The sequence below is a fragment of the Anthonomus grandis genome, chromosome 1 (genome assembly GCF_022605725.1).
Source record: "Anthonomus grandis grandis chromosome 1, icAntGran1.3, whole genome shotgun sequence".
Lineage (NCBI taxonomy): Eukaryota > Metazoa > Arthropoda > Insecta > Coleoptera > Curculionidae > Anthonomus > Anthonomus grandis.
Genome location: NC_065546.1, coordinates 54,538,375 through 54,551,004, shown reverse-complemented (window position 1 = coordinate 54,551,004; position 12,630 = coordinate 54,538,375). Strand labels below are relative to the sequence as shown.

Genomic DNA, 12,630 nt, shown 5'->3' with positions numbered 1-12,630 from the left:
CTGTTATTTTAAAAGACTTAGTGCCATTAATGCCCGAAAATAGAAAAGTGTTTTGGCAAACCCTACCAGAGTCAGAAACATCTTTGGACTTGGTAAATCATGAACAATTGGAAGCCATAGATGGGGATTCTTAGTCTGGTTTTTTATGTTACCTGTTTAGTATAATTTTTGTTCCGTTTTGACTTACCAACAAACTTTTAATGGACATTTGTTAGCTTATTAGTACGAATATGTTTTGTTTTTGTATTAAAAATTTACTTATTTGTTTCCCCCTTTATTCTACGGAATAATAAAAATGTAGTTTTGCATTGTATTTTCTATTTCTTAAAATAACCATTTTTTACCTACTGATATTTTAAATAAATTTTGTCAAAACACAGTAAAAGCCCTTACTGTGCAGTAAAAAAAAATTAAATACATCTTATTTTATAACAAAACACAGCAAGGGCATTTACTGTGTTTTGATATAAAACAATTTGTTTAATTTTTTTATTAAAATCTATGCAAAGTTAGTTGTTGAACTGCCGATCTACTATCATGACTGAATAAAAAATAGTTCAAAAATTATAAATGCGAGTTATCTAACATTCCATAAGATTTTTTTGAGGTTCACAGAACAGATTCCTGAAGTTTGGAAGACTGCTAAAATAATACCTATTTTAAAAACTGGGGACTCCGGTCAAATCGTGAACTACCTACAGGCCAATCTCATTAATCTGTAATTTTTGAAATTATTGTAAATAGGTCGCTATTTAGTCACACAAAAGAGCTCATCTCTGTAGGCAAAACTATAAACTGTGCTATTGTTTTGGATTCCCTGGCCTTTAACTCTTGGTGCAATTGACTCAATTTTTAATTTAATTTAATTCTGAGACTTTATTTAAGTTTATGCAGTAACCTGCAAGGCTCATAGCTCACAATCTAATGCTCCAATTTGCTTGATTTTTGTCTAAGATTATTATTGCGCCTATTTTCAACATCTCTTAAAAGTTTCATTTCAAACCAGAAAACTTATTAAAATACATTTAATGCATACAAACATTATATATAATATCCTAAGTATAAAAAAGCAAAAATACTGAAAATCTTAAATGCACATAAGACCATGGTGCAAAAACACATTTAAGCAATATTTTCAGGATCCCAGGCATATTTATTCACCTTAAAACTACTCAAACTGCGCATATCTTCTTCAGGAATGTCAAAGTCCAAATCGATATTCTCCCTAATGTGTTTCTCCGATCTCGCTTTCGGTATGATCGCGATATTTTGCTGTAGGGCCCACCGAAGCAGAATCTGAGCGGGAGTTTTATTCAGTTTTTCAGCGATTTGTTCGACGGTGGGGTCCTTAATTAAATCGGGGTTCCCGGTGCCTCCCAAAGACGAGTAGGCTTGCAACAGAATCCCTTCTTGTCTACAATAGTCCAGGAGATCCTGCGGATGATAGTGGGGATGCCATTCAACCTAAAATTGCCCTTCTAGTGATGCTGGGTGGGGTAATGTCGAGGAAAACTTACTTGGTTTACAGCAGGTTTAATGCCATAATTGTTGGCGGCAAGTTCTTTTAAGTGCCTCACTAGATAGTTTGATACACCAATGTTCTTTGCCAGGCCTTCTTTTAAGCCTTTTACCATTTGTTTCCAACTTTCGTCCCTTAAACTATTAAAACACATTTTTAAAGCAGTTTATAAAGAAATATAAAAAAAAATTACCGAGAGTTGTTAGTATTGGAGGCATTAACTCCATGACTGCCTGGCCAATGGATCAAATAGAGGTCCACATAACCACAATCAAGTTTTTTAACAGACTCTTTTAGGGCTTCATAGGCCTGGGCACCCTGATCATCAGGAGCTAAAATTGTATAGCGAAATTAGAAAAATTCTTTTGGGTTTCCTGACCCATAATTCTTGTCTTATCATTCCAATACAATTTGTGTTAATTAAAACATTCTTCTAGATATATGTGAGATTTCATTCAAATCCCCATAATAAAAATCTCTTTATTGAATAATGAAATATATTGAAAATGGATAGGAAATTAGAGGAAAAGAAGTACTTACAAAGTTTTGTGGTGATCCAAATGTCCTTCCTGGTTAAATTGTACTTGGGCAGCAGATCCTTTAATGCCTTGCCGATGTCTTCTTCATTTCTGTATACTTTGGCTGTATCTAAAAAATTTTACAAATTTAATTTTCTTTACCTTGATAACAGTAGTAGATATAAGTACCAAAATGTGGTTTTACCCAAATTAGGTATTTTTATTAAATAAAATAATCTTTATTGTATGCGACAAATGAATTACACCTATTCTATATAGGTACATACATACAAAGGTGGAAAGTACCCCTTAATAACGACCACAATAAATAATAAAAGGACATAGTACAATTTTCTTAAAAATAAAAACTTAAACAAAAATGATTCAGAGAACCATACCAGAATCAAAGTTACACCCGTATTATTTAATTTGGACTTAAAAAAAGCCATGCCTAAATCTTTAATTTCTGCAGGTAGGCCATTGTAAATACAGGCAGAGGTGTATATGAAAGAACTTTTCAAAAATTCAGTCTTATGCTGGGAGATTATGTGTATCTCCCCTGTGAATAAGAAATTCTGACAGATATTCTGGTTCATGAAAATTAAGTAAAATCTTCTTTGGGCCATATTAAGACTATAGACCTGCTTTACATGCTCACTCACATGAACCCTCCGAGGCAAATTTCTAGTAAATCTTACACAGTTCAGTTGAAAAAGAACCATATACAATATTTAAATATCCAACAATACTAAGCACTAAACTCTCTGTAAGGATTTTTTTTGTACTAGCAGGCAAAATATCCTTAAATTCATATAAAGACTTTAATTTATAATATGACTGTTCTGTTGACACATTAAATGATATTCAATTAGCCATTCGAATGCCCAGTTTTTTTACTGGATCTACCCATTCCAATTCAACACCATTAACATTTAATTTACTTGGTGCTGCATTATTCAAGGTACTTTCATTTCTTGAGAACAGGATTGCCTGTGTTTTACAATATTAATCAATATTAAGTGAGTTTTTGTCCCCCTCTGTAAGTCAGCATTAATTAAATCCAAGGCTTCAGGCAGGCAACTAACCAATGATGGCAGATAAATTTGCAAATCATCTGCATACTTGTGATACCTGCAGTAACTTACTTTATGAATTAAGTCAGCCACAAAAATTACAAAGAGAAGTGGTCCCAACATCAACCCTTGCGGGACTCCCTTAGTTACATTTCTCTACCCAGAAGTTACCACACCCTCGTCATTAGTCTGCTTTACTGACTGTTTTGAAGGTAGTTTGTAAACCACCCATTTGCCTAAATATTGTAGTGCCTTACTTTTGCCATTAAAAGTTCTATATTGAGAGTATCAAATGCTTTTGTCATATCTATCAAAACAGAGGGACAACATTGTCCATTATCCAGAGATAGAGCAATATCTGTTGTTAATTTTAGAAGACCTGTCATACAGCTATAATTTGGTCTGAAGCCATACTGAAATTTTGGGATAATAATAATAAGTTTCTGCTTAATAAATAATCCAGCAATTGACCTTTTACAATTTTCTCAATTAATTTAGATAAAAGTTGGCAAAATACTAATTGGTCTTAGTTCATTAATATTGGTTGGACTGTTCACTTTAGGTACTAGAGTCTCAAGGGCTTTTTTCCAGTTGTCAGGGACACATCCAGAAGATAAAGAGTTATTAATAATGTTCACTAGAGATTTTAGGCAAATAGAAATGCAAGCTTTTAACATTTTTATAGAGATCTCATCTACCCCGATAGCCTTACTTCTAATACTGTTTATTGATTTATAAACTTCATTTTCAGAGACTAGTTTAAAATGAAAAGGCATCAATTGAGGAATTAAGAAATGTATCCAAATTATCTGGATCAATCTGTAATTGAGGCACACTATCCAGAAAATGATTAATAACAAGTGTTGGCTCCCTTAAATTAGAAGGAGTTTCTGCAGGTGCATTGTTATTGACTTTCCAGTTAGAGATTTTATTTCTAAAGTCCTTAGTTTTATGTGGTCTTCAACACTTGTTAATTTCATGAGAATAATATGCCTTCTTTTCAAAAATATAAGTAGGTTTTTCTCAACGGTTTCAATTTCAATATTCATAATAAGTTAGGTAGGATATTGAAAAGACAAAACAAGCTCAGAGATCAATAGATATTCTCAATAAATCTCAGCTCCTGGGTATATAAAAAAATCTATTATACCTCAAGTAAGTGTTAGGTAAGACTTATTGAACTGACATTAAATTAAATATAATAAAATGTATTGTTTAAAGTATTAAGATGTCTATATTGCTAAGCTCTTTCATGGAACGAACATATTGAATATCTTACATGTAAAATTAGAAAACTTATTTTTAAATTTTAAAATCTGTCAATTTTGCTTTAGTAGAATCTATAATTAATTATGGTTATGTAGTTTGGGGTGGAGCAGGAAGTACAGAAATCAATAAACTTATAATAGTGCAGAAATGGGTTATTAAAGTAATGCTCTTTAAAAGGAAAAGGTATCGAACGGAGCAGGTTTATAAACAGGGTGGTTTACTTCCACCAAAATAGTTACATATGAAGGCAATAATTAGATTCATGTTAAAATCAGACTGGTATAAACAGAATATTAATCATGGGGTGAATACAAGAAATGCAGCACAAAATACTGGGTCGTATGAATAAAAATGAGCATTTAGTATCTACTCATGAATTTGGAGCAAATACTCCATGTCATATGAATAAAAATAGGGAGCAGATGCTCCACTTGAGTAGGTACTCTTATGTATAATTTGCTGTGAGTTCATTCTCAGTTTTCCTATGAATAAAAATTTGTTGATGCTCCTCGGAAGGAGAATGTACTCCACAATTTTGGAGTCTGATATATAGCAGACTTCAGTTTGTTTACGGCAGAACTATGGCTGAGTTCATTCTTAATTTGCGTTCTAAAAAATATTACAAACCTAGAAGGCGTACCTGTGATCGTGATTTTAAAGTGTTATATCGATTTACTAGAGAACATGTAGAGTGGATATCAAATCACTTTTTGGGTACAGAATCTGGAGAAAGAAGAGGTGGTGCTATAAATAACATTGAGAAAATGAAAATATTTTTGAGATACGTTGGTGATCCGGGTTTCCAATCAGGAGTAGGAGAAGATGTTGGTGTTCATCAAAGTTCTGTCTCAAAAGTAGTGACGGAAGTTACTGAGAAGCTAATAGAAAAATGTGGTCTGTGGATAAAATTTCCTCACATTGCTGCCGACATAATAGAGGCGAAACAAAAGTGGCAATCAAATTATTCTTTTCCTTGTGCATTGGGCGTGATAGACTGTACCCACATAAAAATAAAAAAGCCACCTATTCATAGCGATGAATACATTAATCGCAAAGGATATCACAGCATTAATGTCCAAGCCACATGTAATTCAGATGAGTGGTTTACAAGTGTAGACGCTTCATGGCCAGGATCTGTTCACGATTCACGGATTTGGAGCAATTCAGAAATTTCAAATATTGCGAGGAATGATTTTCATAGGTCGCAAGCACTACTCTTAGGAGATGAAGGATATGGTATAGCACCGTGGCTAATGGTACCTTTTAGAAATCCTAATACACCACAAGAACGTGCTTATAATAATTTATTTACAAAGGAACGTGTAATAATTGAAAGATGTTTTGGTCAACTAAAACAACGATTTCCGATGCTACAATATATCGGTGTATTAAGTAAGTGCGGGTATCCATAGAAAAAGTTCCAAAATTTGTCATATGCTGTTGTATATTACACAATGTAGCAAAATATTTAAAAGATGAGCTAGATCCTATGGAGCTCCCATTAGAAGATATCCCACTTGCATATCCGGCAGAAGAGGAGTTGGATAATAATAATATTAGAAGAAGCGGGCAACAGAGGCGATCTGAGTTAGCAGATGTCATTCTTGCTCTCGCTTGAAGTAAGTAAAGCGTGGAAAGAACTTATTTATCATTTTTATTATTAACACTTTAGAAAACTGTTTTTGTCACATGTTAGAATTCTTTATTTCGTAAGTGATTCTAAAAAGTATTGACACATTATAATTTGAAATATGCTTGTCCATTGTCAGCTTGAATGATATTATTATTGCTTGAATTAGATTGTTCATCAACATCTCTGTTTAGCTGTCTCTTGAGTTTTTCCTCTTTCATTTCTAAAACTCTCAGTTGTTTTAGTAAAACTAGTCTTTGTAGTTCGTTATTCGAGAGTTGTTTAGTAACGTTTGTTTCATATTCTTCGAGAGGACTACCTTTATTATGTTTCTTTTTTTTAGGTGCATTTTGTACTGTACTAATAGCATCATCATTTGCTGCACTCGTTTCAGAAGCAGAAGTTGATTGCCTAGGGATTGTATCTTCATGGCCGATTTTCGTCTCTGTTTGTTGTATGCCGACGGATAATGCTCCTAAAATGAAAAATTAAGTAAATATTCATACAGTTTCTATATTAAAAAATGGACAAGTGATAAAGTTTCGTAAATAATATTCTAACTTTTTTTTGTTTCTAAGCTACAAAAATGTCTGTCTAAAATACTTGATCAAATGTTAAACAATAAGTAATTAATTATTATAAACAACATAACTTTATAAATCATTCAATTTTCACAAAATAATAAATAATAGCAAACTTTAGATAGGTTCACTAATATATATGGTAATTTAAATAAAGTTACTTATGAAGAAGATATTAATTAATTTACCTGGAACTTTTGCAAGTACTGGATTTGTGTTGCCTTCCATGATTTCCAACAAAATCTTTTCCCAATCCTGCAGCACAATTTTCTTATTTCCAGTCCTGTTTATGTCAGTCTTTTTCTTGAGTCTGGATTTCATATTATTAATTTTTTTGTACATTTGACTTGTCGTTATTTGTGACCCGAAATTCAGCTTCCACTGTTTGTTAATCAGTTCTATTGCTTGGCTTTTTGACTTTCGGACAGCTGGTGTTTGTGACTTGGATAAAAGTATGGGAACATCACGTAGCATGTTTACAAATCCCATTTGGGATTCGCAGACTTCAGTTTCTTCTTCACTTTCACTCATTGCACACTGATACTTGAATTTATACTAATACACGAATATGCGAAACACGGCACTTGTTTATTTGGTGTTTTTTCAGGTGCAGACTTGTTTGGAAATATCGAGTATCTACTTTATGTATTCGGAGCACATACTCCTCTCAGCGAATTATTTTTATTCATATAAAACGGAGAACAAACCAGCACTTCATGCTCATGCTCATGAGTACATACTTGGAGTTTCAACTCAAGTGTTATTCATAACAGCCACTGTCTAGGGCCAGTGGTTTATAACAGTTTACTTGCACATTTAAGATCTAAACTATACGAGACATGCAAAGGAAAAATAATTAAATGGACTATTAGGAGAGAATGAACATAATTTGTAGCACTTAAATTAATTCTCTTTAATTTTAGTTTATAATTTTGGATGTGTTGTTTCTTTACGGAGTGTCATAACATTATAATATTTCTTTTTTTTAAATCTGAAATTGCATATCAATAGCTTGACCTCATGAGATTTTTGTTATTTAGGATAAGAGTGTAGTTTAGTGTTAGAATTGTAAAATAAAAGAACTATTGTACTTTGTTATACCTACTGTTGATAAATAAATAAATAAGTAACAAATCAAATTAGCAGGGTTGAAAAAAGAAAAAAGGAAGGACCTCAGTGTGGTCCCTTGAACCCTATAAGGGCTGTATTTAGATAAAATGAACATTTAATGTTTAAGTTAGAAGGATGAAAAATTGTTACCTATCAGTCTATACCCTGCGCCCAAGGCATAATCCAGAACGTCCCTGATGAGTTCAGTGCCTCGGATCTGGTAAGTACCAACTAAAAATGAAAATTAATGATAAACATGTTAACTATAAACCGGTTTACAATAAAAACCTTCTGTCCCAATAAGGTAAATTATCAAAGAATAATATAAAGAAAACGATACTTACATCCTACCATAGGCATTAAATCGCCGCCCTGCAATTTAAACTTCATATTTTTGGCGAGAAGTTCTTGGGTGCCCCCGGTCATTAGCACCACTGACGTCACGCACAAGAACAACAAATTGGACGTGGCCATCGCTACGCCGATCGGATTTTCGTGTGGAATTCGGTGGTTCCCCGTCTGCGTACCCGAAGAAAATAAACAGCCACCTCTTCGGATCGCGGAATTTATTTTGATTTCTTCGAAGTCAAAGCGGTTCTACAAGGTTAACCGCTTCAGGTATTTTTGCTGTGATTATCGGCTATTGTGCATAATTATGTATGTATATTATGTATAGGGTGTGCAAAATACAATTTTGCCGCTATAATATTTGAATTTATTTGACAAATGACAGTTACTAGCTTGTCAGTTGTCAAGTCGAGGTGTTTTAAGCTATAGCCATATTTTAGCGAGTGAGCGGCTATAAGCGTCTTTAAGACTTCTCATTCGAGCGATTAAGTCATGACGTCACCGTAAAACTAAGGCGCTTTAACGATTTTAGTTTTTGTTAGCGCTCCCCTGAGACCGCTAACAAACTTGATATGTCAAAGTCAAAGAGACAATACAACAATAATAAACAATAAATATTTAACATTTTTTGATATTTTTTAGAGTTGAGAAGCATTATATTTCTTAGTATTAGTTTTAATTTATTTAATATTAATGTATACGAGACAGTTAAGACATCCAAACCAAATAAAAATGCAGAAAAGAATAAATTAACAAAAGAGCGAATAGATTTGCAAAAAATACAGTGAAGAACGTAAAGGTGAGGTTGCACGAATTGCTAAAGAATGTCTAAGAAGAGCTGACTCTCCAGTGTAAATCTACCCACTTGCGTGGTTGGCTACATCAGTACTTTTTGCATTATATAAACCTTAGATTTTAAGTCGCTTTATCTTATTGTTTCTATTGCTGCACGTTATACTGTTAATCTGTATTTTAAGAAATAAAATTGTTTTTTAAAAAGCCTCCGTGTCGTTCAACGTTCGTATTTGGCGCAGTCGGTAGGATTGTGCCCTAGTCGTCGGGAAAGTCGGTCTACAAAATTTTCGTACCGTACGGAAATCGTGCCGAAAACCAAAGGCTTCTGGAGTGTTTCCAACACTAATAGTGCAATTCAGAAGAACCAGCGACACCTGACACCTCTGTAGGCAGATTCAAGAGATCACGGGAAGAAGAAGTCACGCAGTAAGTGCCTTTTCCTTTCACCTCTATAAACTTAGGAATTTTCGCGAATTAAACGCATATAGATTTTATTTCGAGCATCAAACGACCTACCTGTACTTGACGACGGTGAACTAGCATCCATCCTAAAAAGTCGAGTAAAATAAAAATATTACAAGACATTCGAGTTTCACCAAGAGGAACTATCGAAGCTTTGACCCAATCACGACAATTCTCCCCAAATCCCGAATTAGACAATTCAGACTTAGAGACTGTACATACATCTCTTGAAAACCCAATTTTTAATTTTCCACTTACCGAAAGAATACTCAACGGGTATAAAAACCAAGTTCTCCTTATCAAAGGTGATATAGAATCACTCAAATGCCAAATCTTACAGGTATTCCAAATACCAGGATTCTAGTAGTCATCCCTAGAAATAACCTAATTCCCAATATAATTCGATTCTTGAAAGAATTTATTGAGCCAAAACGTTTATACGCATTTTATTTTCGAACGGAAACTCTAGCTCAAACCTTTACAAGAACCATACAAGAACTTTTTGTAAACTCCTCCTTTAAGTTTGTTCAAAGTACGATATTCCTAGAAGACATCGAAACTCAGGACGATCAGCAAGAAAAACTTAAACTCTATTACACTACTAAGACTTGCCATAGAGGAATTTCAGAAATGAAATGTGCTCTAACTGCTAGATTTTATTGGCCCAAAATGGTTGAAGATATCGAACAATATGTTAATCTTTGCGAGATATGTCAAAAGAATAAATATGACAGGAATCCACCCGCCATAAAATTCAATCTGACCCCTTCTACCTCGAAACCGTTTCAACAAATTCACATCGACTCGTTCAAAATCAATAATGAATCGTTCTTGACAGTAATCGACGCTTTTTCTAGCTAAACTTCATCTCCCATCATGGTTTACCTCTTAAAATCACATGTGATCGTGGAACCGAATTCAAAAACAAGGATTTCGAAGACTTGTCAATTATATAAAATAGAATTGCATTATACTACTGCTAAAAATAGCAACTCTAACTCTCCTGTGGAACGATTCCATTCTTCCATAATCGAAGGTTATCGTTGTCTTAAAGAGGAACAAAATCGCCTCACAACTGAACAACTTATGAAACGTGCTATCCTAGGTTACAATAATTCCATTCATAGCGTAACCAAATTTACCCCTTTCGAAATCATCAAAGGTCACATAAATGATACTAATCCTTTTGATCTTAACGACCACATAATTGTCTCCGACTATGTTCAACATCATAAAGAAAAATGTCAAAAGATTTACGATAAAATAGCCGAAAACAACCAAGCTATTAAAGAAAGGATCATATCTAAAAGAAATGAAAGTCGTGAAGAACCCCCTAAATTCGACGTGTCTAAACCCGCTTGCATTAGAACTAAGTTACGAAATAAAGCCCTTCCTAAATTCAGGAAGACTATAATAAAAGATCAGCCCTCGATAAAGTTAAAAACTAACTCGGGAACTTACCATAAAAACTTCACACGAAGACCAAAAATTAAACAAAATCAATCTTTACAGGACAGAAATGGACCTGAAGATCATTCCAATACTGACACTACTGATAACGCAGGTATTTCAACTGACACACAGCGACGACGTTAAACTAACCCCTATCAAAAACCCCATTCTTCCTATTTCATTAGGACCATCTAAGATAATTTACACTAAACACACCTTTCTCCATTTTATTGACACACACTTGCTAAAACAACAACTAAATAATATACAAGTATATTTTAACAAATTAAAGGCGCAAACCTCTAAAGGAAAATCGAATCATCCCTTAAATTTTATTGGCCTAACCCATGGCTTAATTCTCAGAACCGAGTATTTAATTAATATTACTCAAAGTAAATTGCTAAATCTTGAACCCACAGGCAAGACTAAAAGAGGTCTGCTCAACATAGTAGGGAAAATAAACAAATGGTTATTTGGCACCCTTGATGCCGACGATGAAAAATCTATACTGACGCGATAATAAGTTTGCAAAAAGATAAAGACAATTTAGTCAAGACAGTAAATTCGCAAATATCATTGTCAAAGAAACTTATTGATAACTATAATTCCACAATATCTAGTCTTATAAATAACCAAATTAAGTTAGAAAAAGGGATCAACATGCTACAAATGTATATAGAAAATGAAATAAATAATACGTATCTTTATATTTCTTTCGAAGGTGTAATTTCTCAAATCAATTTAGATTGCCAAAACTTAATAAACTTTTTGGATAATCTAGAAAACGCCATCACCTTCGCAAAGCTTAATGCTGTACACAATTCTGTAATTTCGGTAAACGAAATCAGAGAAATGATGGAATGCTTAGAAACTATTTACGATCCTAGAGCTTTGCCAAATTTTAAGATATAACATTCTTTCGTACTATCAATTCCTTGGAACACAAGTAAGTTTTTCAAGTAATAAAATAATTTTCGCAATTCATGTCCCTATATTAAAACTTAAACAAGCCACTTTCCACCACCTACTTCCTATCATACAAAACAATTCCATCGTTATTCCAAAATACCCCTACCTGGCACAAGAAGAAGTCGACATCCAATTTGAAGACAGCTTATGCCCAGAAATCGAGAAAACATTCTACTGCCTAGAGAACTTTTACCCTCAGGATAGTTGCACTATTGAGTTGTTGGAAAAACGTCCACCAACAAGTTGCACACCCCTGCAAACCCATCTTGTTCAACCCCTAGCCGAACAAGTTACCCAAGGACAATTCTTAATCATCCCAACCAAAAACACACAAGTCCTTACCAAATGTACGACGGGCCAATATATAACTCTGGAAGAACCTACCCTTATCCAAGTTCCTGCAAACTGCGGAATAAAGCTTGATGGAAAAACATATTCCAACGATATCAAACTAGTAAAAGGGAAACTTTTGGTACTACCAGAAATCCAGGACTACAAACCCCAAGTATCCAGACCTTACAAGTTGCCCAATATAAGTCAAGTCAACATACAAGACTTATATGAACTTAGGAGCCGACCAGCTACAACCCATTGACGACGTTTCACCGATCCAGACTTCAACAATAATCAACAGTACCCTGATTATTGTTATTATTATAATCATAACGTTACTAGTGGTTGCCCAGAAGAAGCTGCTTCCAAGATGTCAGAAGCCAAAACCTGGACCTGCCACTTCCAACCCTGAAGAGCCAGAAGAGCAAACACACTCCATTATGTTTGCCTCTTAAGGAGGGAGGAGTTATATGCCTAAGAAGAGCTGACTCTCCAGTGTAAATCTACCCACTTGCGTGGTTGGCTACATCAGTACTTTTTGCATTATATAAACCTTAGATTTTAAGTCGCT

The 12,630-nt window shown here is 34.0% G+C and overlaps 1 protein-coding gene across 1 annotated transcript; it reads right to left on the bottom strand.

The window, feature by feature from the left end:
• Positions 1-1,011: 1,011 nt before the first annotated feature.
• LOC126740471 (glyoxal reductase-like) lies at positions 1,012-8,318 on the bottom strand. The gene is made up of 6 exons (XM_050446505.1): positions 8,045-8,318; positions 7,851-7,931; positions 2,060-2,167; positions 1,713-1,851; positions 1,518-1,659; positions 1,012-1,464 (listed from the first exon to the last, which is right to left on the bottom strand). The coding sequence occupies exons 1-6, from the start codon at positions 8,172-8,174 to the stop codon at positions 1,123-1,125; spliced, it is 942 nt and encodes a 313-aa protein (XP_050302462.1). The 5' UTR covers positions 8,175-8,318; the 3' UTR covers positions 1,012-1,122.
• Positions 8,319-12,630: the final 4,312 nt, after the last annotated feature.